Consider the following 25,941-nt stretch of genomic DNA (forward strand, 5'->3'; position numbering starts at 1 on the left):
TCATCTTAATAATAACGAGTTTAGCATAGTTACGAAACCTGTACGCTGTTTGCTTAAGCATTGTCTGGTTCTGTGATGAATGGTGTCCGATGTAAAAGACTTCGAGTGGCTAGTTATTGTGTTTCGTCAGCTTTGGAAGAACCACCTGGACAGGATTTCCGTTTACACCACTTCATCGCGGGCGAAGGTCACAGCAGATAATGGCCACTGTGGAGAAGGTATGCTGAATAGATGTCAGCTGCGGGAAAACACTCCCCAGAGTGCTGCCTGTCGGGTAAAAGCCGTGTTTCAGCGCAATCGTTGTGTACAATGAATACCAAGGGGAAGGATCAGCGAGAAGATGGGTTCTACTGCAGAACAGTCGCATTAAAGGGGGATCACGGAGGAGTAGGATGTATGCGACAAAAGCAGTGATTTTTGTGCTGCACATGGCGGCGTTGTTATAAATTGAGCACAGGTTGTCGAGTCGGATGCGGAAATTATTTTAAACCACGCAAGCGACAATTCCTAAATGACATACGAGCAAATAAGAAAGAGAAAGCATCTGCATAGAAAGCTGCTGGCTTGCCTGCGAAACTGAAGTGCATGCGAAGCACTTTGTTTGACGAGAGAATACGATGTATACGTCGCTTCAGGCAAAATATTGACCGTACGTGTAAATAAAGGCGTGTTTAAGGGCTAGTTGGTATAGTATTGATTTCGATAATAACGTGCGCTGCATATTTGGACGAGAGACAGGGACAGTGAAAAAGACAAAACCATACGATGGTGCGCACGTTCGTGTACGTTCGTGCACGTACGTGTGCGTTCATCACGCACTAGCGCCATCTTTATCATCATTGTCGGCGTTGACAAAGAGCGCTGACAACGAAAATGCCGAGGTCGATGCGCCGATATGTATGTACGTAAGTACGTCACGATGCGTCATCATCGTCATCATAACGATGGCGGAGCACCGCGACGGTAAGTAAATAATAATGCTGATCTGGCTGTCTTACTCGGCAGAGGGGTCCCCTAGGTTCTGCGCGTCTGGGCAGACAAAGTCTCCCTCTTTCTCATTTAGTCCGCCGTTAAGGTCCCCAGAAGGGCTGAAGTGGTGAAAGGGAGTCGGAGTTCGAAAGGGTTCTTGCTCCTTGCTGAATGGCGCGGCTGAAAATTTTAACACGGCGTATGCTGAGCTACATAGGCGCGCGAGTAATATAAACGCTTGGCATTGAAAATAACACGTCTGCCTGTATGCTTCGCGTAAGACATAAACAAACAGCACCCAGATGGCTGTCTCGAGGGCTTCTTCTCCCTCTGGCGTGAATGCGTGGACGTAATAACGGCGTCGTCATTACTGCTAGCCCAACCTGTCCAGCTGGCCCGCTCGAGAGTCCCCGCGTCGCTGGCCAAGACCCCAGGCAGCAAAAAACAAGAGCGCGAACGGACGTCGTGCAACAAAGAAGCAGAAAAGAAGCGGAGGAGCGAATTCCCTGAGGTTAGACACGTTCCGCCGGGTTCCGCCGAATTCAGTTTGGGCCAAGCTTGGCAGCAGGGCCTCGCAGCGATCGGCGTAGCTTCTGCCGCGGGGTGTGTGCCCGAAACGCTAGAAAGCTAACCCAGGCAATCGGGGGGACCAGAGGGGGGGTTCTTGTAAGGAGTGCACGTTACGTCATTGAGGAGGCCTCTCGCCCTGTCTCGGTCGGCCCTCGCTCTCGTCATTTCTGGCTTGGTTCGGCGGCGCGGCCGTAGGCGAAGGGGAAGAACGCAGGGGAGGGCGCGGGCACCTCCTCTTGCCGTGCCTGCATGCCGCCGTGTCCCGTGCGTTCGCTTCTTCGTGCGCTGGCCGCCGCGATCACGGCAGCACGGGAGAGTTGCCCCCTTCGGCGTCGTCTCTAGCGGCTGCTGCTTCTGCTGCTGCTGCCGCAACGTGTGTCGGCGCGCGCGCCTGTGTCTCGGCGCGTGAGCGTTCGTGTCTGTGTGTGCGTGTGGGTCTGCACTGCCAGATCAGGCCAAGCCCTGCTGTTTTCTTCTCCAAGTGCGTTGGCTGACCCCTGCGTCTGGCTTGGAACACCGCGTGCGCTGGATTGTGTTTCATCGGTGCGTGTGCTTCGTTCCCTGGTTGTCGCAACTTCGTGCCTCCATCGACGATGCCTTGGCTAACCCTGTCGTGGTCTTGCTCAGCTCTGAGCTGAGCTGGTGCTTTTTTCTTTGTACCCGTGCCACTCCGGATTACACTGTCACCTGTTTTGAGGACTACCTGATTTGGCGCCCATTGTAGTTTGACTGCTGCGAAGACCAAAATTACTCTGCATTCTCCATGACAAGCGCTGTCTCGGAAGTTTGTGCCCATGAGACATCTTCCTCGCTCATACTTTAGCTTCGCTCCCTCTATCAAACGAACCGTAACCGCGGGAGAGATTCGGCTGCTTCCCTCGCACGTGGGCAGTGGCGCTCTCACGCACCACACATCGCCCTTGTCTCCGCCGCCGTAAGATTACGACAAGCCAACTGCCGTGCACACAGCAATGAGGCCCGGTCGTCAAACTGCCGCAGAAAGCGGCGTCTAGTGAGCGATACGAGGCGGCCGGTGCTGTTGATAAAAAGCTGCGCGAATGGCACGTAGACTCGGAGTCCTCTCATAAAAGCTGCCGACGCGACCCACGGAATAAGTTTCGGTAGCAGAGGCTCCAGGCAGCAACACTTGACCATTTGGTGGCTAATTTGCTGGGGCGAGTTCCGAGTCAGTGAAGTGACGCAAGCGATAGCGGCCCGCACATCAAAGTAGACTCTGCTAATCTCAAGTGAGCCCAACCAGGAGGCGGTTTTGCGCCTCATTTCCCATGCTAGCCACCCGCAAAGCCAAAAACATGTGAGTCAGCTTCTGCACTCTCCTTGCGCAGTTGAGAAAAGAGACGACGCCGGCAACGAATGGAGACTTCGAACGCATTCTGCATCGAACGAAACTACTCAGTTATCAACCAGTTCCCCGGATTTGGGCTCCTCAAAGGTTGAAAGTTTAAAAAGTCCGAGTGCTTCTTTGGATTTTGCGGCGGACGAACCTCGAAGCATTGTCACCCGTCGAAACGGCCATGGGGGCTTGCCGAAAGACCTTCGCTTCAGCTACTGCGTGCCCGCATCTCCGCTGAGGCCAGCAGTTCAGCGTCTGTGTGCGGCAAACCCCGAGGAATACATAGCGAGCCGGCCGCGACATGTCCAGCGTGGCCGACGCGACCGGCAGGTCGTACCAGCTGCACGCCAAGGCGCACGTGTGCCGCAGTGCCGAGAAGCCCGTGCAGCATGGTGGCTGCCGCAGGAAGCGGCGCACCAGCCTGCTCCTGGGAGGATGCAGCAGGATGCACCATCCCAGGACGCGGCGCCACACCACTGCGGTGGAACAGGTGTACCGGCCGGTGCCCTGGAAGGCCGTCCAGGTCGGCGTCAGGGGGCCTCGAGGACTCTACGAGACGGTCAGTACAAAGCACGTGCAGTTATAGTGCTTCCATTCCGCTGGATATTCCAGTGTGCCGTCATTATTTGCTACTGAAGACGGGTACCGCAAGTTTCCGCGGTGCGAAGGGACGTTTTGGGACATATTGCAGGTCTATTTCTTTTTTTTTTTTTTTACCCAACGACAGTCACGGATAGAGCGGAAAACTGATCGCACTGTTTTCTTTAGCCATGGCAAGAGGGCAACATACTATACAGTCCATCGTATCCACCGTAATTCGGCACAGGCTGGCCAAAAAGTACTTCACAACTATTCGAGGATAGAACCTACAAAGGGGCACTACTGCGGCTAGTTATTTTCGGTGTGACGGAATTTGCAGCAATATCGAACTAGCTAAACTAGGGTGATAATTAAATTACAGATTTTGTTGTCTTGACCCGCGGGGCACGCTGTGCTCGATAGTCACACACATCAAACAGTGTTAGCTAGCCACGACCACATCAATTATTGCTCTAATTTTTTACAGGAAATGTGGATACTTCATGGCTGTGCAGAATAAATCATCAATCAAGGTCGAATTTGTATCAGAACAACCACGCGGGGATATTGACCACAACGTGCTGCAACTGAACACGTCGTGTTGTCATTAATGCAACCTGCAGTGCTATTCAGACGCCAGGACAGATTTACATTCCATTTATGTTAAGCTCGGGGTTTTTGCAGAGCCTTCTGGAGTTCTGCAAGATTGGACTCTCGGTCTTTTTTTTTTATTATTATGTGTACCTGCCAGATTTGACCGACGATGTGGGACTTTTACGGTATGGCTTGGTGACTAGAAGATTGCTGCTAACTTTGGCCCTGATTAAAAAGGGAGCATTCCGGAACCCAAATCCTTCGACACCGGTGGTTCTTTCTTACACACCAAAAACATAAGGATGTATAGTTGGGCGAGTTATGGCGGGAAAATGTGCGCGTCTTTAAATGATTACAAAAGCAAGGAAAAGCACAGGATCAGCGCAAACTGTCAAATGAAATTTCATTGAAGAAAACGAACACGTTCATACCAACAAATTCTGGAGATCGCACTTGCGCGCAGGTTATCAGATAACCGGCACAAACGTATTTCAAAGTGAACCAACAGAGGTAATCGTGTCTAGATGGTTTGAGCGGAATTATATTGTCAAGAGCTGTTTGTCTTGTCCCATATAAACTTATCCTCTGAAGCAACATGAGTTGAAGATTAGCCTCGTATGCACGTTTTCATAGCTTCTGGTAAAAAATAGCTTGAATGTTCTTCAAAACACTGTTTTACAGACGTAAAATGATGTTTGGAAGTTTCCGTGAAAAGACATTTTTGCGCTGTGGATGGCTGTAGATTTTTCGTCTGTATTTTCTTACTAACATGCTCATAGATTCCTTAAAAAGCGTCTTTTCCGCAGTGAGCAGAAGCTTCCTTGAGTGTGTGGGAATTTCGGTAGGCCTGCATTTAAGAGATATTGTACTGATGCAGGCATGATTTCTATAGCCGCTACCCATGGATGTGGCCCTGTGTTCCCTCCAGTGTACAAACATTCAATAAATGAATTAATATATTCGCGAGGGGGTGGCAAGAGTATAGTGTAGAAACAAAGACTCTCAAAGAGCACGTAAAACAGCAAAGTACTTACCTAGCGGCCAATCGACGGGCCGCATTCAAAGTAGCGTGCCATACTAACTTCTCATAATATATATATATATATATATATATATATATATATATATATATATATATATATATATATATATATAGTATAAGTAAAGAGTCGGACACAAAGCAAGAACAATAACAAAGAAGGTTTACTTACGTAGCGGCAACGGGACTTGCCTTCATCAGAGTACAGTTAGATGATTTTGCACAGAATCATGTAACTGTACTCTGATGAAGGCAAGTCCCTTAGCCGCTACGTAAGTAAACCTTCTTTGTTATTCCTCTTGCTGTGTATCCGACTCTTTACTTATACTATTTTTGCGCGCTTTGTTAGTTTTATCTTTATATATATATATATATACATTGCAAAAATGGTTGACTCACTATTAAAAACAAAATCAGTGGTTTAATGACGTTTCGACTGGAGGACCAGTCTTCATCTGAGTATTCTAAGCGGCCTTGCGGAAGAGACGAAGGAGTCCTTAAAGACAGACGGCGTTTATTTAGCAAACGCGCAGCCAAGCCAGCCCGGCGTCGTGCAGGTGAAAAAGATGAAGCATTACTGAAAACGACGGCAGGGCATGAAGATTACATATAAGATGGAAATAAGCGAAATATTGTGGCACGGAAGAATTGCAGTGCTTACTATGAACTAATGAAATAATCTCATCATCCAGATAAAATATTGGCTGAATGCTTTGTGGCACCGAGCAGCAATCTTTTAAAAAAGAAAGCATCTTTCGCAATTTCAAAATTTTCGAAATTCCGAACATTTTTTTTTATATATTTCGCAGTGAGCACCAGTCACAGAGTTGGGACCCTCTTTTCCGAGCCTAGGAACAGCTCCAAAAAGGCGGCGGCGCCACCGGGAGAATAGCTGTCGCGGAATTTCAGGCGCGCGCAATTTTAGACGGCTACCGGATACGACCACATGCGCCAGGACACTGGAGACTGCTTCTTTCGTGTCGCTGGAAAGTCAACGTGTTTTGGTGTCTGGAAAGCGAATGGAAGCTGATATACGGGACTTGTTGTTTTCAGGAAGCGAAATATTTTACCAGGTCCCTGAGACGAGTCTTTATATGTTGTATATGATTAGCTGATTCGAATTTGCCCATCAAGAAAGTGTGTGCTTGCAAAAAAACGTTCGGGCGTATTGGCAGTTGATTAATACCGTATATTGTTCGCTCACTAGAAAAAGCATCAATCTTGTAGCTAGGCCTTTGGGCGTTTTCGGTACTCACAACAAATTAAATCGCAATGTTTACACCTCTCTGATTCAAGGTCTCCGTTTCAGTTAAATGGACGGCGTGAGCGTTACCATTTTAACGTGCACCTACACAACCTATAACTGCAATGACACTTTGTTAGAACGGGTTATTGGTTTTTGTCAAATTCAAACCAACAAGTTAGAGTTCAGCTATGCTGTATATAACATAACGTTTATATAACATAATGCAATGTTTCCAAACGATCAACTTCCGGTTCTATACGTTATGCATAACGTATTTTCTTGTTCGAGGTGTTTTAGTCAGGCTAAGAAAACATCCCATACGCATCATTTTATCTTTAATTGTCAGTTGTTATCCGCGTTAGCGAACACAATTTGTGAGAATGCAGCGATGCAACAGAATATTTTTTTTTATTTTCTGCAATAAATTGGTATCAAGCACCCAACAGGGATTGCTTAAACCAGCTAATGAACGCATATTTCTCTGTTTCGCGTCGTTTTTTCGATGTGAACAGCCCGGTATTTAACTGCCGTGAAGCAGCGATAATATATTTCAAAACAAAATTTTGCGCCAGGCAGTCTTTCTGAAGCTGCGGCCAACTCAACAGCTAATGCTTGTCCGCAACCACAGTCGGTACCCCTCCGTTAGAGAATGTGCTCATTCAAGCCTGTGCAAACGAGAACAAACACTATAAAGGAAAGGTAGGTGTCAGTCATGCGTTTCAGCCTGGCGTGACCGCGGTTTCATTGTAAGAGATCAAAGGTAGAGGGAAAGGGGGGAGGGGGGCGATTGAGAAGGGCTTGCGGCTTCTTCTCGCTTCTTTCAAATGAGGTATCTGTGCAAAGTGATTGAAAGCTATATTATTATCCCGAAAGTTTTGACTGGACCGCGCCTGAAAAAGAAGTAATTAAACTAAAAGACTGCTTACAAGGGGAGGGAGAAATTTGAGTATGCATCCTGCTGATGTTGATCGATTTGTGTGCAGAACCTTGAACTCGCGTTCCAAGTACCGGTCTCCGGAGAAGCCGTTTAGTATCATTCCGCGGAACGCGAAACTTAGCTCACAACCTGTCATTTCCCCAGTGGTGGCAAAGGAAAAGGGGGGGGGGGGGGGGGGGAGCGCAGCAAAATATCAACGCGAGGGGGATAAGTGAGACACGAAGATGAGAGGAGCAGAGCTGCGAATAAGCCCGCGGAAACTGGAAATGGACGCGCGTGTCTCGGCTGACCCCCCCAGCTTTTTATTTTTCCCCCGTCGTGGCGGTGCTGTGTAGCGCGGATAGATGAGCGCCGCTGATGCCGGGCCAAGCCAAGCCAAGACGGAGCCGCTGTCTGCGGCTGCGGAGCACGCGGAGGGGAGAGGGCACGACCCGGCGACGGCAGCTCCCGACCTGGTGCTCCGGTTTTCCTAATCGGCCCACGGCGCCGTATGCCGCTTGGAGGGGGACGAACCGCCCAGCCTTTCCTGCGAATCGGCCGAAAAATAAGAAACACGCCGTGTAGGCCGCCGCCCCCCCTTACGGCCTCCTTTCTCCGCTGCTGGATGCGGATGCTCGGTATAATGGCACGGAACGCTACAGTCTGACTGTAACGTAGCGCGCTCGAAGAGCCCGAAAACAACGGGTCCTCCGAATACTAGAGTTTTGGCGGTTATTCCTGGGTGTAGGTGCGAATCTTAAATCATGAAAAAAATATCTACGACGGTTTCGCCAGCTTCCCATCACAGCTGAGAGGGAAGCGACGACGCCGTCCAACCTAATTGCGTATTTTCTTTGTTTGCAAAGTCACTAAAAGAGTTCGATTTCCTCCACATCTGACTCCTTTACTGGTTGCCTCGAATCGTGTTTTTGACCTCCCTGGAGAAATCCTGCGTTTGCCTAAAACTACTAATTTCTGGCCGTTTTCTTTACATTTTTGTAAAATAAATGTTCATACCATGTAGACTGTGCTTAAAATAAATTAACTTGCCGGTGGTCGTAGTTCATACCTTGCTTGCCCCGACTTGGCCAGGAGGGATAAATTCCCGGGTTGGCCTCTTCTAAATAGTGAATGTGAAAAAAAGAAAGAATGTTGTTATATCACCTCGTATAATATAGCTGCAAGGCTATAGGCACGATGCATACTGTGTTGTCATTGCTTTACCATGATAGTGAGGAAGAGGGCCATCGGATTCTCTGTCTGTCTGTCTGTCTGTCTGTCTGTCTGTCTGTCTGTCTGTCTGTCTGTCTGTCTGTCTGTGATCAACAGTATTTGACTAGAGAGGTTACTGGTACTTGGTTTTGAGGGGCCTACAATCTGAGAACTGTACATTTGAGGCAGTAGGAACAAAATGGTTATGGCATGTACCCAAGGGACTAAACCCTCGAGCAAGCAGCACCTCGAAAGACTTGAGGGGGCTCTAAGGGACCTCGATCGCAAGTATGCCTGTTTCGTAACCGCTTTGTTACGTATGACCAAGTCGCGGATCTAAGCACCTGTTAGACGTATGCCCGCGCCAATATTTTCGTTTTCGCGAACGAGGACAATTAAGATTACGCTCCTGCATAATACGCTTTCGAAAGTTGTCCCCGAGTATTCGACGCTAAAATGCCATTCATATCTTTAGCTGAGGTTAAGTCGCCTTGCGCTACGCTGTCTGGGCTGCTGATTAAACGCTAGGTAGGCGCCACAGTCCATATGCATAAATGCGTGATCCAGACACGATCTTTCCCGCATAAGCTGCGTTACACTGCAGTGAGACGCCATTGCACTGTGATATGGCGCACTGCAGCATGTTGGCTTTGACCAGCCTTCATCGCATGCGCGTATTTCTGTGAGAAACGCGATACACGTGCAAGTGGGACTGGCTGGACTGAAAAGTTTCGCGCTCTTATAACGGAAAATGGATGCAGTCCCCGGATTCAGAAACTGCCTCTTTTTTTTTTTTTTTTGAAAACGCTTTCAGCCTTGTCGCAATAATTGTCATCTCTGCGCAAGGAGCGCCAGCTTGTTAAATGCAGCAATCAAGATATTTCTCTAAATTTAAAGTGTACGTTACTGCGCTATTTGCTTGTTTCGACTAGCGCCTCGTCCTACGGCCTAAAGAAAAATCTTAAATGCGATATTTTGCTGCAGTTATCAGTCAATTGGAATTAGCCAGTTATCATGCCAACCCCTGCCATAGGAAGAAAAAAGGAAGGAAGCAAATAAATGTACTTGCGAAATTTGACCACAAAGAAGAAAAACAAACAAACGGAAGAACATTAAGGCGATCAAAGCCTAACGCATGCGCTGCAAGAGCGGTACAAGGATAAAGGCGCGATGTCAACAACACTGCAACCGCGAAGTGCAGCGCCGTTTTCCTTAGAGCAGCCGCCGGCATCACGGGTGAGGTCACGACGAACCCGTTGGTCGCACCCCGTTTCTCGCATTGTAAATGACGCGCCCCAGTGCGTCCCGACCGCCGACACGGACACAGCCCAGATAATGAGGCTCTTTGACTACTTCCTTGGCTACTTCCATCTGGCTTCCTGATATTCTCGAGTGCACTTTGGCTTCTGGAGGTACCTCGTAAAGGAACCATGTTATCCAAGCCGGATTAAAGGATTTCACCTGTTCCGGCTTCTAACTCTGACGTCTTCACCAGGCCTTGCCACTTAAGCGGTGTTCGGTGCAGCTTAGCTGTGCAGCGCCGGAAAACGTGTGATAGAGACACTTGTAAGACGCATAAATTGACTCACGATGTCTTACGACTTGTCAAATGACGTCGCGTTAGGAGCAACGCGCTGACGCGCACATGGCGTGGACGTCATTGTTCTTGATTTGACTAGACTGAGTGCCACACCTTGCACGCCTTTTAAACTTTGAGAGGAGTTCAATAAATTTATGGTTGTCAGGAGTGATTTCACGCTGCACGGACCATTTTATCGGTTTGAGGGGTGCGGGTGGTTAGCGAGCCTCTGAATGGGGAATTGCTCAATAAGAGAAGCCGCCATTTTCATCCACTCCCGCATACGTAGCGAAGGTCAGTGTACCATGAAGCTTTCTTTCCTGCTGTAACGGAGCACTGTGCTCAGCAAAGTCAACGAAATAATCGGTCAAACCGAGGCGACAGCGAAACATGTGTGCCTGATATGTATACCTTGTTTACTCTGTAAGCCTTAGATTTTACATGTAGGAAATCTTTAAGGAACAGCCCTGGGACGTCATAGCGCGGAAGTGCCAGTGACTGTTTCCAGGAAATTCTTCTGCTCCAGAATTGCCTTCATTCATATCAGATACTGACCGAGCCCTCATATTGGTAGCATGCATTACGCACAGATGTTCACACTTAGAATACATGCTCAGGCACTCCCGTGGTGTCTGGACACATTTTAAGCTTGGCGTACATCTGAAAAACACCTGTCTGCATAAGACATTAATCATACACTACAGTTTGATCGTTTTACAATCTGACACAATTAATTTTCAACCATTTGGATTGATAAGGATTAACAAATATTGGTTCGTTAGAAACGAACTCACACGGCAAAAAAATACAGGAGCACCATATTGTGTCAGACTCCCGCAACCTGCTCGGATCTTGCAAGACCCAAAACGATAATGTACAACACAAATGTAAGGTAGGACGAGATTAACTATGCAGGCTCAACTCCGGTTATCAGGCCAGGGGATTTCGCAGCCCGGACCCGCAGAAACCATCCCTCGTTGTCTGCTGTTAACAACTATTGCTCATTTCAGTTGGGCGGAAGAAATGCTATTCGCTACTTTCCCGTGAATCTATTACCAGTACACTTGTAGCAAGACCGGCGCCAGGCAATGCAAGCAAGACTTTCTCTCGCAATTTAGGTTAGAGAGAGTTCCAATAATAAAAAAGTACGAGTAATGAGGCCGTCAACACCGGTCACCCTGTGCTCCTACGGCGAGATGAATTCTACTGATACGCGACTCGAAGGTTCCACTGCATGATGCGACAGCAACTGCTTTGCAAACTTTCGCCCCAACGCCATGGCATTCCCTCTCCGACATCATAGAAGTTTATAAATAAATGTTTAGATATAGATAGTGATAAAGCGCAGTTATTTTATTCCGCACCTAACCCTCATTCGCAGGATTATTCAGCGCTTTTATCCTGCAATATTTCAATATTCGAGTTTTCGTTAATATCTGCGTTCGCGGTTCATTTTTGTCTAGACTGCTGGTATACGAATGTTTGCTTGCAGGCGGTCACACGCCGTACGTTTAGCGGCCTTTTCAGTATGGGGATTGGGGCAATCGTGACGTTTCCTCCTCTATAGCTCTCTTTTCCTCAACCTTCTTCTGTCTGGCTTAGCAACAAAAAGCAATCACGCATAACAGGTCTCCATCTGTGGCTAAATGATATTTTTTTTGTAACCTGAAGTATAGCTCTCGGTAGCATGCACTTGCTTGGCAGCAGCTTGGTAGATCTTGATTTCAAAAGAAAAATGAATCGGGGAGTGAGATGGAGTTGTCATCGCCAGTCACCTGTTTCCCATCCGGCTATCATCTTTGGCATGGCTTCAACGCCGAATAAGCTTTTGTTAGAAGGCAGGTTTCGGACATTTGCAACCAACATTCATCATATAGTATTTGCGAAAGACCTCGCGCTTATAGCAACTGTACTCATCAGCTGCCAGAAAAGAAAAAAAACAGCAGTACAACAAAAAAGCGCGGCGTTAGGGTGAAAACGACGCTAAGGGCAGGGTTGGGGAGCCATTGAGAATTTCGCGGATGAACGACGAGTCCCTGGTGGGCAGCCTTTATCTCGGCCTGCACACATCGGACGTGACTGGCGTACGCGAAACGCAATGGCCCCCGCGGTGTATACCGTGAGGTCGCAACAACTGCGCTTGGACGCCTACCAACTTCCGCTGAAAGAAGCGCATATTTACCTCCAACGTACTACGATAGAACCGTTTTCGTGCCCCGGTCGTGAAACCAGCGAAGAAAAAAAAATGACTTCCGTTACCCGTTTGGCTACCACGCTTAGGTGACAAGTTTTCTTGGGCATGCGATGGTGCGAGGCGCATTTTTATTCAACGCTCGTGTGCTGCCAAGTTATAAGAGGCTTAGTCCAGGGTTCGCCTAAAGTCCGTCGGTCAGGTTGCGAGTTCATGGCAAAGATGCAGTTACGGACCAAGTCACTGACCAAGATATTTGATTTGATTTTTTATTTCTTGGCAAAAACCAAGGGGAGGCTGAGACTAAAGGCGAACGTGACCTGACATAGGCCTGAGCCACCCGATTTACAGCGTACATAACAACAGGTCTGTTCATATGTGATCAAGGATCCCGTATGGGATCCGAAACGTCAAAAATGTTCATTTGACTTGGTCAGTGACCGCAAATTTGTTATGCTAGAAGCTTGCGTCATTAGGCGCTTGAGCTATGAACTTGAAGTTTCTGGCTTTCCGGGCTGACCAGCAGGTTGGTGGAGCCGACGTTGACACAAGACACACCACCTACTATGCTTGTTGGAGAACTAGTCCGCTGCAGTGCCAAATACGCAGCCAGAGTGACATGGAGCGTTTATTTTTAAAGCGGCAATATGTGTTCAGTGCGTACGTACGAGCCCCTTTAAACCACAACTCGATTTCCCTTACCTGCAGTGGTAGGGTAGGTGCTAATAAATGAACCCTAGTTACAGCGAAGTGCTGTCGACAGGGAACTGGCTTCGTTATAAACTATACTTCATTAAAAGCGGAGATGACTTGCTCTTAACACATTTCAGTGGGGTACAATGAAACACTTTGAATGAAGCAAGGTTTGGGATAGAGAGAATTCGCTATAACGGGTGTCTTGTACACGAATGATAACGTGGGTTCGAATCATGGCTACGGCGGCTGTTTTAGTGGCGGAGAGTTTTAGGAGCGCAGCATGTCGTTTTGGCTCGTCCGCGGCCATGGTATCTAACTACCGTACTAACGCATAACGTGGAACACGGCGTCACGCACTCAAGCGGAGACTTCGAAATGATCGCCACTTCCACTGGTCGCGATCTAACCTGGGCCCATCGCATTTTGCAGCCGATGTCAACCCCATTCCGCTACACAGGAACACGTTACATAAAGTGTTGTGGGTGATCTCTGCGCTCCACCGTTGCCGTGGGAGCTGCCATTGCTAGGCCGCTCATAAGTACACCATAACATAAAATACGGAAAAAAATCACGAATTAATGCATTAATTTGCCAAATGAATGAAAACTGTGCCTCTTTATAAGCATTTTCAGGGACTGCAGCACCCTCGATTTACTACTACTTTCGGTATCGACGCCGGGCTGATACTGAAATTAATCAAGAGGGGGTGCCCCAGCCCCTGTGTCCAATCCCTGCTCCGCACTTGACAGTTTTCACGTTGGCTGGAATGGCTTTAGTTTCTTTATTGCTTTTTTTCTAGCCGACGCGGAATACCAAAACTGAGATATGAACGACATTTTGGAGCATAGCCGCTCTCTACTCTACTACGTGCCTCATAGTCCACTATAGCTTCGGCGGGCAAAAGCGTAGTTTGAGTGCCTCAGATATGAGATGTTAACGCCAAAGGTTGGGTTCGGACAAGATGAATGGGCAGTAGATCGAACAGTAAAAATTCCGAGATTCCTTTACAAACCCTAGTTGCCCAGTTTGCCACCGCAGCGACGCGATCGCTGATCACCGCTTGGTGTGGTTCTGCCTCGCCTTGCGTTCGACGAAACTGCGGCACCTTGCGGCGACGGGCCTCCGCGCAGACGACGCCTCCGGATGCATGGGTGCCATCATCGTTCACTCTGAGACTTTATCCGCGAAGCGAACATTTGCATGTTCGTCTGATCACCTTTCGTGATCAACTCATACCTCAAATATATGCCCTGTGGCAAAATAAACGGTAATAAAGAAAAGGGTTTTATTTCATTCATTGAATGATAAGGACAAAAAAAGCAAAAAAAAGTCCTCTCTGGCCGTGGTATTTTATGCTCAGCAAATATTAGAGCCCCATGGCTCTATTGCATGATTGTGCCCTCGGACAGCGAGTTGCAAACCTTTGGGGAGCGGCACGATAAGAGACGAGGCCACTGGACATGTCTTCAAGCGTAGGCTGACCGCCAGGCACACTCTTAATCCGGATCCACATAAGATCCACTTAGTAACTGGAACTTTTTTGCAAAAAAGTTCCACTTATATATTTGGAACCGTGTTCCACATACCCTGAAAATTTAAGTGGAACAGTGCACCACATATTTTTGCAGCTAAATTATCTGGATCGGCGTTCCAAATAAAAGTATACGGATCACTGTTCCAAATAAACGGGTAGTGTAAGTTACTGGAACACTGATCCACGTAAAATGATTATGGATTTATCCGGTGCGCCGTTCCAGGTACCTTCAGACCAGCTGTTTATATAAAACGGTGTTCCGATAGACGTTGAGAAGCTGTCTATGGGACTCCACTTTTCCAATATATCTGCTTTCCTGTTGGTATAAACTGAGGTCATTTGCCAGGCTGGCGGATGCATTGGTATCAGAAGGAAACCGCAAGCACCATTCTAACGCAGCCTTGACATATGGCCCACAGTGATACCAACAATTGGAAAACAAACCGCCGCCGCAGTGTGGTCCCTGACAGTTCCCAACAGTTGCCTATCGGAGCACAGTTCTATATAAAAGTTGGTCTGAGATACCTGGAGCGGCACACAGAGGCTTTGGCTTCATCCGCCGCATCCTGTTCTGGGTTTTGGCTGCATGTAAAAGAAACAAGACTCGCATTAAAATACCAAACCAACTATTAGCACTGATACAATGCTTTTCAAAACACTAAGCAAATTTTATTCGCTCGTATTATTGCGTACATTTGAGATACGGAGACATATCTGTTTCCACTTGGGCAGAAAATGACCAGTGTACAGGATCAAATACCAAAACGATATCAAGTGGCCAAAACGATCTAAGTGGCATTTTCCTATTTTCGCTAATATTTACCATTCTTTTTTGCTAAAAAAACATGGGTAATAAAGATGGCTTTAAGCGCAACCGCGTCACAAACAGACTTGTACATCTACCATCGCACTAACTCAAAAAGCATTACACAACAGTGAGCATAAAATATGCTGTTTTATCACATGAAATCAGGTACCGCAAATGCGGAAGTACCCACAGCGCTTGCCATACCATGTTTACGCATCCCGGTTCCAAAATATGCAGTTCGCTATTAAACTGTAGGGAAAAGCCAAAAATACAAGCCATACACGGTTGGATTATCACAAGATCTGCAAGAGTGTAGGGAAATAACACCGGAGCCAATACTAACAATATAACATTTGCACAGAAAAACTTACCGGAAGCATGTGGCACTATTGCACAACTAAAACATACACCATATATCAATATCAAGCTAACTGTAATATCAAGCTAACTGTAGCCAAAACCGACTATACACGCGCCCTGAAAAAGCCTTTCACTGAAGCCGCGTTGCTTCCCCGACAATTTGTAGCTATTTAAAATAACTTATCCAAAAAAAAAGCTCATAGCACCCAGTGTGAATCTCACAAAATTTTACAAACCAGATAGCTCGGAGCATGTTACGCATTTTAAAATTTGACAAGCAGCCTAACTCTAAAGACGTTATTAATTCCCTCAAGAACAATTCAGACATCCCAAATAACCAAGCCAGGTAGCATTGAAACATACAGGTGACCAATTTTACCAAGCGAACTTGGAAGCATTTTTCCAGCCGGAACATTTATTTGAGGTAAAATTCACAGTTGCGTGCTATACAAACCCTACTATCATGACGACAGTATGCTTGTGACCGAAGCACTGCCTCTAACAAGCAAGAAATGCAACTTAGTTCAAAGTAAACAACTTTTTCAAGCCAAATATGTAAATTTCCCATTCTTCTAGGGCTTAGGTGTCAGCTAAGATACAATACAAAAATTGATTAATAAAGCCCCAAACCGTCTGTGTAAATAATTACTCTCACGTTTGCATCCATCAACAGCAGCACTGCCATGGAAAAAAATTTCGAGCTGCACTTGAAAAATAAAAACGTTACAGTGCAGTGCCATTAACTACATTAACAGAGTAACAGAGTAGCTGCAAAGGCAGCCTGCGCTTTGTGCCAATAATGAAAAATTGCAAAGGAAAGCAGGACTTCACTTTTGCAATTTACATGCCGCTTGCATCTACCAATCATTTGAACCACGACATATCTTTCCCAATAGGCTTCAACGTCTAACAATAATTTAAAACCCCAAGTAGAGTGACCACATCGTCTTTCAACAGAGCTTTCAACTCAAATGACACCAGGCCACTGTTAAATGGCCAAGAACTCTCTGCAAATGTCCCAAGAACTCTCCAAAGTCGCATAAGTTTCAGGAGATTAAGATGAAATATACGGCGAGGAGGATGACCACATCTTGATGTGACAACGCAGGCGGAAAATCCATGACGTGTTTCTTGCAGACAATATTTACGCTGCCATTCTCTTCTCTCAAAATAACTGGACATGGAGAATAACTGGACCACGTCATGTACCTTTAAGGAAGGAACAAGAAAATTTTGTTAGACGATGGCTTTAAATGAGTGAGTTGCTAAGGAATACCCCTTTTATAGCACAGTAATTGATTGAAATATCAGCGATTTCTTGGTTTCTTTTCTGGGAATGCTCCTAACAATGTACAAAAAATATTAGCACAGACTGTCAATGGCCGTTCTCTAATTCTGGAAAGCAACCGCACTGGGCGTGGCTGTAGTGCCGTATTATCACAGATGTTTGCAAAACTTGAATGCAAAATAATAGTTTTTTTGTCCACATGTTGCAGCATCCGAAACAGGCAGAATGTGAAGGTATTTCCCAATATTGGAGTTCACGATTTATTTTTAACAGTAAGATTTTGCTACAAAGAAAACTACCACAAATTCAGTCCCGCAAAAATAAAATCCCAGCTTCAGTAAACACTACCATAAATTGAGTCCCACAAAAATAAAATGCCAACTTACCCAACTAAAATTAAGATGCAGGCGTTCCTGGCAGGGCCTCCTCGGAGTGCATTTCCAGGAAAGTTTTGCCAACGTGTTCCCAAAAGCTCTTACTGTCGTTTTCACCTACAGGTCAAGCTGTCACTGAAATGATTCCGAAGCCATCACGTATATTGCAACTACCTAAAAAGGGACCATCAAAGTTCCAGAACTGGGAGTGCGTACTTACTTGTAGAATGCAATGATTTCATCCCGTAAAACGGCTTTCATGTGTTTCCTTTTTGTGAACACACGCCTTCAAGAACCAGGAAAATGGCAGTATGCATTCCTTGTTCCATTGTTTTAAGTCCCGATCCGCCCTATTTCCTAAAAAATAAAAACAGTATAAAAATATCGAAGCATAAATTTACGCTTCCATCTAAAAAGGGAGTACTACAAGATCTCGTACAATGCCTGATTAGTTGTGCTAAAATTTATTTTGCAGCACCAGCCCTGGTAACGTTTTCAGGCGAAACAATTTTAAATATCAAAATATTAGGCTCACCTGTCATTGCTCCATGCGGAGTGGTGAACGTCTGTATAATACGCAACACTCAAGAGACACTCTTTCGTGGCTTTATGACTTCCACAATGCATTCATAATCTGCCACACTTGTCACGACGACGCCTCGGCGTGCCGAAGATGTCTTCAGCCACAGTGAATGCCACAGCCATGATTTCAGAGGTATATGTAAGGAATGGAAATAATTCGTTTTAATTTCTGTTCTTCAGACAAAGGAAAACAATTGTCGCAAACTACCAGTGTAGAGACAAATGTCTCCACAGTCAGCCATAGTCTGCATCTGGACAGGTTATACAGATCGAATACAGAATGTAGCAATCTGCTTTCGCAGTATACTTTCTAAGTTCAAGGAAGCACAGATATGGGTTAATGTTGGGTGCACATAGTGATGCAAAAACTATCACCTGAACGTTGTCGGAAATTATTTCGACTCTCGGGTTACCACCGACATTGACGGCATAAAAATGCAAGAGTGGCTTATTTCTAACGCGGTTCGTGAAGTAGCAACCACTGATTATGAATATTGGATAATTATCCTGAAGTCTCAAGTTACCACTGACATTAACAGCATAGAAACGGCAGCACACTTTCTATATACCCGCTGCTTTCTATATACCCGCTACAAAAGAAACGTTTGTTACTGCGGTACTGCTAAACAACAACTGTCCCTTCCATTTCTCTACACTTCAGGCAATGTAAAATAGATCATCTCAATTGGTCAAAGGTATTGGATGAAACATACACATGAAACATGGAAACATTGAACAGATAAACGTAAGATGACGCCTTGAAAGCACATCAACACAACTCGAAATAGCGTCTACCTTACGCGCAACGGGCAAGGTCGAAGCACAGTAAATGCATTTACTCATCAGACTAACACAACGCCGACATTACCAGGCAAGTTTTAAAAATACCAATAAATCTAAGGACGGACGCTCCGACAAACTTGGTTGGAAGTTGTACACGTGTGCACGCGCGATTATCGCGAGCGATAACCCGAGAATATTCGCTACCGCAGAGATACACAGCAACCGTCAATATACAACTAAGCAAAGCCACACAGTAAGGGTACATCCAATCATGAAACGCGCAAACCAGCAACTTCCTTATAGCAATGGCTAACATACGCAGTCAGAAATGTCCAGCCGACTCTGACCCACGAACTCAGAAGTTTTGGTAAATTACGGCTGCAAACGTTTCTCCAACACAAAATGTTACACGCCGCGACCATAAGCATGGACGACACACGAACAACGGGCAGAGAAGCGGTATGTTTATCGGACGCAGTTAACAAGGGTGTCACTGAACAACAACCGTTACCAGCACATAAATAAGCAGCACTGACCTTTTTTTGCGCCTCCTGGCAAAACTCCACTTCGTCGAACAGGAAATACAGCCCGGGGATATGAAAAAATTCGCAGTTGCACGCCGCAATCACCCCAATCAAACTGCTAACGGCGCTAACGGTTCTCGCCAGCGTGACCGAGAATTTCTTTAGTAAATATCAGGCGCATCGCACGAGCAATTGAGAAACCCGCTTGGGAATGCCACTGGTGGCGCTGCAGGCGGAAGACCGTAAAATTAGCGGAGGGAATCCGGGAAGATGGGAGCGCTGCTGTCGTTTAAAGTGTTGACGCAGTCCCGATTTTCATCCGTCGTCGTCGTACCCGGTGCAGCCCCACTGTACCGTGAATCAACGCAAAAACAGCTCTGCCGTGCTGCTGCTGACGCATGCGCATGGAATGCGCTACTGGAGTGGCGGTCTTTTCCTCATGGCTTCGGCAAACTTTCGTTCTCGCGGAGGCTTTGGCGATGCGCCCGCATAAGAGCTCATACAAACTCGGCACACGTGATGGCTTTTGTTTGATTCGGAAAACGGGCATATGCGTCTAAGCGGACGTTTACGCCCGCTGAGGCCGAAACAAAGCTCAGATAATAGCCGTGTTAGCGCGTTAGTACTGGCTAAAGTTGTTTCTTGCGGAGGGCCGTGAGTGCGTGCGATATCCGAGCTTAACTTTGGATGACAATTTCTGCGTTACTGTTTACAATGAACGCAAAAGGGCGTGGCTTCATTTACTGTTTTTCTTGACAACAAGTCTTTCCGTAGTCAATAAAATATACTGCGACGCTCTTAGATTCCCACGTTATATAAAGCTACTTACAGCTAATTAGCGAGTAATCATACATCGGCCCGTTTCCCAGCCCTTTTCTCTCCTGAACACCAATACTACAGGAAAACAGCAACTAGGGAAGCAGCTGGAGAAGGCGGGTGGGTCATTCAATGAACTTCAATTACTATGACAAGACACAAGAATAGCAAGTTAACTCTGCGCATTTTTGCCGTTACTGCACAGCATAATTAGGAATTACAATGTAATTTCAGCGTTAATACATACAAAATATTGCAGGTATAACGTGGTATATTTAGTTGCCCAAGTTTAGTTCCGTTCACCCACTCAACCGCTCCCTGCAAAGAGGCTTTTGTTTTTGCTTGTGGAAATTAAAAGGGACTCATCTGTTAGCATTCCTATCGGACTTACTACGTCATGACCAACGGACTTAAAAACAATCATGCACCAATACGAATAGTTTTACAAATACATACCGATATTCACAACGGACTAGTTTGCTTATTTTAGATATATGTCGCTTCTCTACTGAAACAAAATAAAACTCTCGCATGGTAGACCGCTAGCGCCTTACAGTGAAGACTGGATAAACCAAAATGCGTTTCTTGTTTTTTTTTTCTATCTATGCAAAGAAATGATATACAGCAGACTCCCGTTAGGACGAACCCGAAGGGACCGTAAAATGTATTCGTATTATCCGAAATTCGTCTTAAGCGGAGGTGTATTGCATTGTGGACGTTACAAGAGAAAAATGTTGTGGTTCTTAATCAGTGTTCGTTTTAACCAAGTTCGTCTTAACGAGGGTCTACTGTATTTCTGGAAGAAGCAAACCGGGTCGTTAGTGTCATTTCTGTAAATTTGTAAAACTTCTTGCATGGGTACATGGTGCTTTTAAATTAGTAAGTCTCATAAATTTGCGTAATGAATTAGTGAGTCCCATATGAATTGGATCACGTGAGTCACCGTTAATAGCATGCACGAGACGAAAAATGCTAACGAACATCCAATCATATATAACTGCATGCGTGACATGCTGCGTGCAGTGTAAAATGCGGCACAGACGGTTAACACAACGTATATACCGCATCAGGGCATAAATAACGTGGACTAAGTACCAATTTTACAGCAGATTGTAGCCATTTATACGTTCCTGTAAAGCACTTAAAATTGTGCACGTACTACAACACAGCGAGTAGGTGGCTGAGCATTGAGCAAAAAACAATGTTTCTGCGACGCTTTGTGAACCAAATGCAGAACATGCAATAGCCTCAACAACTATATATATTTCTTTGTGAGGTATCCACAAAAGCCCAATGAATTCTTCAGCGCTACCACGGCTCTGTCCCAAACGCAGAAGGAGAACCTGAGGACATCTGGGCCCGTTTGCCGGTGCGCATAAGTTCCCGATTAAGTTCCCGCTTATAAATCAGACGCCAATAAGTCGAAGTCAGCCACGGCAAATAAGCCTGTTGCCAGAAAACCCTACGAAAACGCTACCTTAACCGAGCGTTTGTATCAGTTTCGGGCAAACGACTTATTACCTAGACAGCGCTAAAGTCGTAGTTGAGAACGTATTCTTACACTTATCGCATTCGGGCAAACGGGTCCTGGTCCTTCTCAAATTCAAGTCATTGGTGATTTCAGACGTACTGCGCGTCTGCAATTAGCAAAAGACGATATTCACTAAAGCGGTCTGAGCGCCGCAGACAACCTGAAAGGGGTCCGTGGAATTTCTATTTTCGCTAAGATACCCTTTTCTCGCACCTCTCATGCTTTGTACGGTGTTGTTATAGCAGTGGACATGTTTTTTTTCTGTCAAATAACGTCACTAAAAATACGTCTTAGCCGTCTTATATAAGTAAACTGCTCTAAGACAGTTCCATAGATATCGACGAAGTTTATTAAATTTTATGTGGTGCGTGCGTGTGTGCGTGTGTGACTGCATGCATGTGTGTGTGTGTGTGTGGGTGCGCGGGTGTGCGTTCGTGTCTGTATCTATGTCTGTGGGCGTGTGCGTGCAAGTGCTTGTGCGTGCGCTTGTGCGCCAAAGCGCGTCAAATATATATGTGGTTCATTGTTCCATTTAATGCACGATTCAGTGCATACTTCACTGCAGCGCACAAGTTATGTGGAACAAGACACGAGCAAAAAATATACAAAAGCACTGTCCAAGATTTTTACTGGGACATATGTGGAACAGTAACTGGAACGGCCGACAGCGCATCCCCTCATTTATTCGGTTCCACATAATAACCACAAACCTAAAGAAAACAAATGGACAGTTCCAGATAAGATCCACTTATATCTCTCGTTCCAGTTATTCTTCGTTTAGATCCAGATAAAATTATGTGGATCGCCCCGTTTAACTGGAACTTACATGGAACCAGATTAAGAGTGCACGTGCCGTCTTGAAGTCACTGTAAACATCCGGACACCTTGACTTCTTTCGTCGTAATTCCGAAGAAGAAAGATAGCATTTCAAAATCATTAAATGAACAACAATAAAAGTAACATTTTCGAAACAAGCGTCATTTGGAGTCTCCGGCCATGTTTAGACGTCGGCTCGCCTTTTTTGACAGATATGCGCTCCTTTAAGATAGTTGCAGGTACATCGCTTATCGATTTTTTAAATTATTTTGTTAAGACATGTTAGGAAAAATCGTAGCCATCTTAATAGTTACGTTATTTTAAGCGAAGGCTTTCTTATTGTGACCGATTGCGTTCTGTCATAAAAGTAATGCATTTCCCATTATGCCGGTTGGTCGACCGAAAAGCTCTGGTAAGATCTCTGGACACATAGCGCGTGCATGAAAGTGAGTTTACATTGCGTCAAAACGGTTACTTGAAAATCGCGAATAAGGAACGGTTCTAGATACGACAATGCACGCATCGATCATGGAGAAGGAGCACGACAGTACACCTTTATCTCATAAACCACGTATCGGTCTGCATGGAGATCGTTCGTAGATGCGTTTTACTTAGTGCGCGAAAAATCGTCGCATTGGTTCGTTCTTCGTTTGCAATTTCGGTGTTTGAAGCTTTGACGATCGATTTGACGCACTTTCAGCGAAGGTGTTGGACGGACGTTTAGCTTTCCCGCTTCTCGTAACTTTCTCTATAGGAAGAGATGGTAATTTGTTCTTGCTTTACACTCTGGTTTTCCCTTATCAGAGAACTGAAAGCCTATACTTTCGTAGGCGTGAGCAAGTGTTATTCTTTTTATTTACTCGGCAAACGTGACCATTCGATATCGATTGTTTCGCCGGGGGGAAATAACTCTGTTAGACGTGCCTGCGGTAAAAATGAACGGTTCCAGAGGGTTCCACTTGCAAACCGTTATTGGCCATCCTCAAAATAACTTTTTGTCCTTCTTCCGCAGCTTATGTATCAGCCTTAACATACATGCGCACGCTTCGTGCGTGTATACGTTGTCAGAAGTTAGTCTGGAACGACCTAACAGAGTACAGCAGGGGCCATGTAACCCTGCTAATTCAAGCAACTTCTTTGGCGTTGCACACGAGTTGTTTGCAAACGTGCACAGCGTTTTTGTTTTCCCTACCTGAGCGTAGCGGAGGTCTCCACGCTTGGTTTGCTGAGCGTGCTGAGTTCGGTCACAATGAAGCAAAATCAGCGTCTGTCCTCGCTACAGCTACAAGCGGAAAACGCCTGTAATGGTTTCTTCGTGTCATGTTTGCCCAGTGGCGGCCACGCTTCGTGGTCACAATTTGCTGGCACCCGACAGCGACCATTCTTGCGCGCAGTGTTTGCGTATTCGCGGCCTGTATTGAATGGGTAATACTCCGCGCGTACTCTATTGTATTTGACCGCTCAGTCACTGCACGTGGGTTTTGTTCATTGTCCGGTGACGCGCATATTTTATTGTCAAGGTTTTATCAGGGACTCCCTTATGCCGTCCGACCTGCCCCACGGCTGCTCTCAACGGGGTGAGATTCAGATTTGGTTTAGGTGCGGACGCAGCGGCTAATTAAACTCGGAGCCTTTCTGCGTGAACGATTCGGATTAATAAAGATAATTGAAGTTTGTTAACTGCGCTGGCGTCTCAGGGACACGGGTAGTTTTGCACTTAATCTGCATGCTAAATACGGCCTCGGCGGCCACTGGCCAGTGTTCGAACCAGTAAGCTCGTAATGAATGGCGACGCGCCTCAGGCATCAAGCCTCCACAAGGATTAGCATATCTCCCCTCGCATATTCCTTGCCCCGCAACGCGCCCTGAAGTGCCATGAATCGTGTCGGAACATGATGCTATAACTTTCGTAAACGATGCTGGTTTCTGCCTGTCCGCTGAGCTTGCTTACCTAACTCCCGTCTCTCAACTTTGCTTTTAACGTCCGCTATCACCTCCTGTTTGTGTGTTGACAGGCAGCGAGTTACCGACACGTTCAAGAAGACCCGATTGTTCCAAGCAACATAATCGGCTCGATGATGTCTCGGTTTGCTACGCCGGTTAACAAAGATAATCCGCTCCTCCATTTCGGAATGTTCTTAAACGAAGAGAGGGGTGACTCGAGCCCGAACGTCCACACACGCGTTCTGGGATGTGCCGCACCCTCAAAACCCATTGTGTTTCACTGCGTCAGAAGAGTTAAAGCTTCAGGCGGTTCACTTTGAGAGTAGGGTTGTTAGTGAGCGCTATTGTTTGTCTCGCCTTTGCTTCGCCCCGTTCATTGCGCTGCCCCCTTCTCTCAATGTTTCTGTGCGGTGCTTCGGCGCATTGAAGAAGGCACGCCCTGTCTTCAGAAGCTCTATTTGATGCTACTTCCCTGTTCACGTCACGTGGTGGCCCCTTTCACGGGGTGGCCCCTGTAATTTTGCTTCCTACGACACTTCCCGCTGGTAACTCGCAAAAGTAAGCACTACTCACGTGAGTTAAAGTCGTTAGAGAAGGGCGAAAACAGGTAGTAAATTCGGCATTGATAGCTTTCTCAAATAACTAGTTTCCCGGTCAAACATTTTCCCAAACTCTCCCTTCGCAAACACGAGGCTTGTGTGCTGTCCTCTTCGCCGAGTAATTTATTAAAGCGAAGCTTTCTATGCCTAAGTGAGGGCGTTTGATATCGCGCCAAAATGCGCTGCAGGACATAAACTTCAGTAACGTGGAGATTTGGGCTTGTGTTTTCATAACTTACAAATATGTAGTGCAGAAGACGAGAGACACAGACAAGTAGACAAGCCGTGACGTACGTTTTTTTGTCTGTGTCTCTCGTCGCCGTGTGTGTCTAGCACCGTGTGTGTCTACTTGTCTGTCTCTCGTCTTCTGCGCTACATATTTGTACGCTGCAGGAAAGTTAACTGTAAGCAATGGATTTCACAAAACGATGATGATGATAAGCGAAACACCGCAACAAAAAAAAAAACACTTCCAGTGGTCGGAATCGAATCTGGGTCCCTCGCGTTATGAAGCCGACGTCTGTCTGACCTCGTCATTCCGACACGGTCGGAGCAGTTCGGATTTTGGACTTTGACTTTGACTCTGGTTGCGTGGGAGAAAGCTTCGCGTTTTAACCACCTTTCTCTTAAGAAAGGGGCTTCGAATTTTTTATACATTGTATCTATTACAGTCATTTACAAATGCTGACAAATATGTATAATCAGTGATCGCATCGAACCATATCTTTTGCCCCGAGTTTCGGATGAATTCTTACTGGACAATTTTTAGGGGGCCGTTTTTACGGGGTTCGTTCCTGTTAGGCCCATTTTTTTATCTGTTTCCATTCAAACGATGTATGCTAAAACTGCGTTTATTTACGTCAAACGGTATTTGGAAGTGTTAACGTCAGTACTATTTTCCGAACTTTGCCTCTTTTCTGTACAGCAATACAGCATCAAATTTATGGCAATGATGATTTTTATGAGCCATTCTCACTGTCTTTCACCCGCTTCTGGATCTTAGACAAAGGAATCTATACTGTCCCACACCGCCTTCC

At 46.1% G+C, this 25,941-nt stretch overlaps 1 protein-coding gene and 1 long non-coding RNA gene across 2 annotated transcripts in view; one reads left to right on the forward strand and one right to left on the reverse strand.

Moving 5' to 3' along the window:
• The first annotated feature begins 1,860 nt into the window (after positions 1 to 1,860).
• The window catches only part of LOC144152189 (uncharacterized), a 648,411-nt gene continuing 624,330 nt past the window's right edge, over positions 1,861 to 25,941 (forward strand). The window contains exon 1 of the mRNA XM_077683415.1: positions 1,861 to 3,452. Coding sequence (XP_077539541.1) covers positions 3,195 to 3,452 — 258 coding nt within the window. The 5' untranslated portion in view covers positions 1,861 to 3,194. The remainder of the gene's footprint in view (positions 3,453 to 25,941) is intronic.
• On the reverse strand, positions 15,158 to 19,348 carry LOC144152176 (uncharacterized). Its single transcript, XR_013319089.1, has 5 exons — positions 19,211 to 19,348; positions 17,845 to 17,986; positions 17,530 to 17,666; positions 17,322 to 17,444; positions 15,158 to 16,856 (listed from the first exon to the last, which is right to left on the reverse strand). It is a non-coding gene; the product is annotated as an uncharacterized LOC144152176 (long non-coding RNA).

Source organism: Haemaphysalis longicornis, unplaced genomic scaffold (assembly GCF_048455015.1).
Source record: "Haemaphysalis longicornis isolate Haplotype H1 unplaced genomic scaffold, Haemaphysalis longicornis Haplotype H1 scaffold_9, whole genome shotgun sequence".
NCBI lineage: Eukaryota > Metazoa > Arthropoda > Arachnida > Ixodida > Ixodidae > Haemaphysalis > Haemaphysalis longicornis.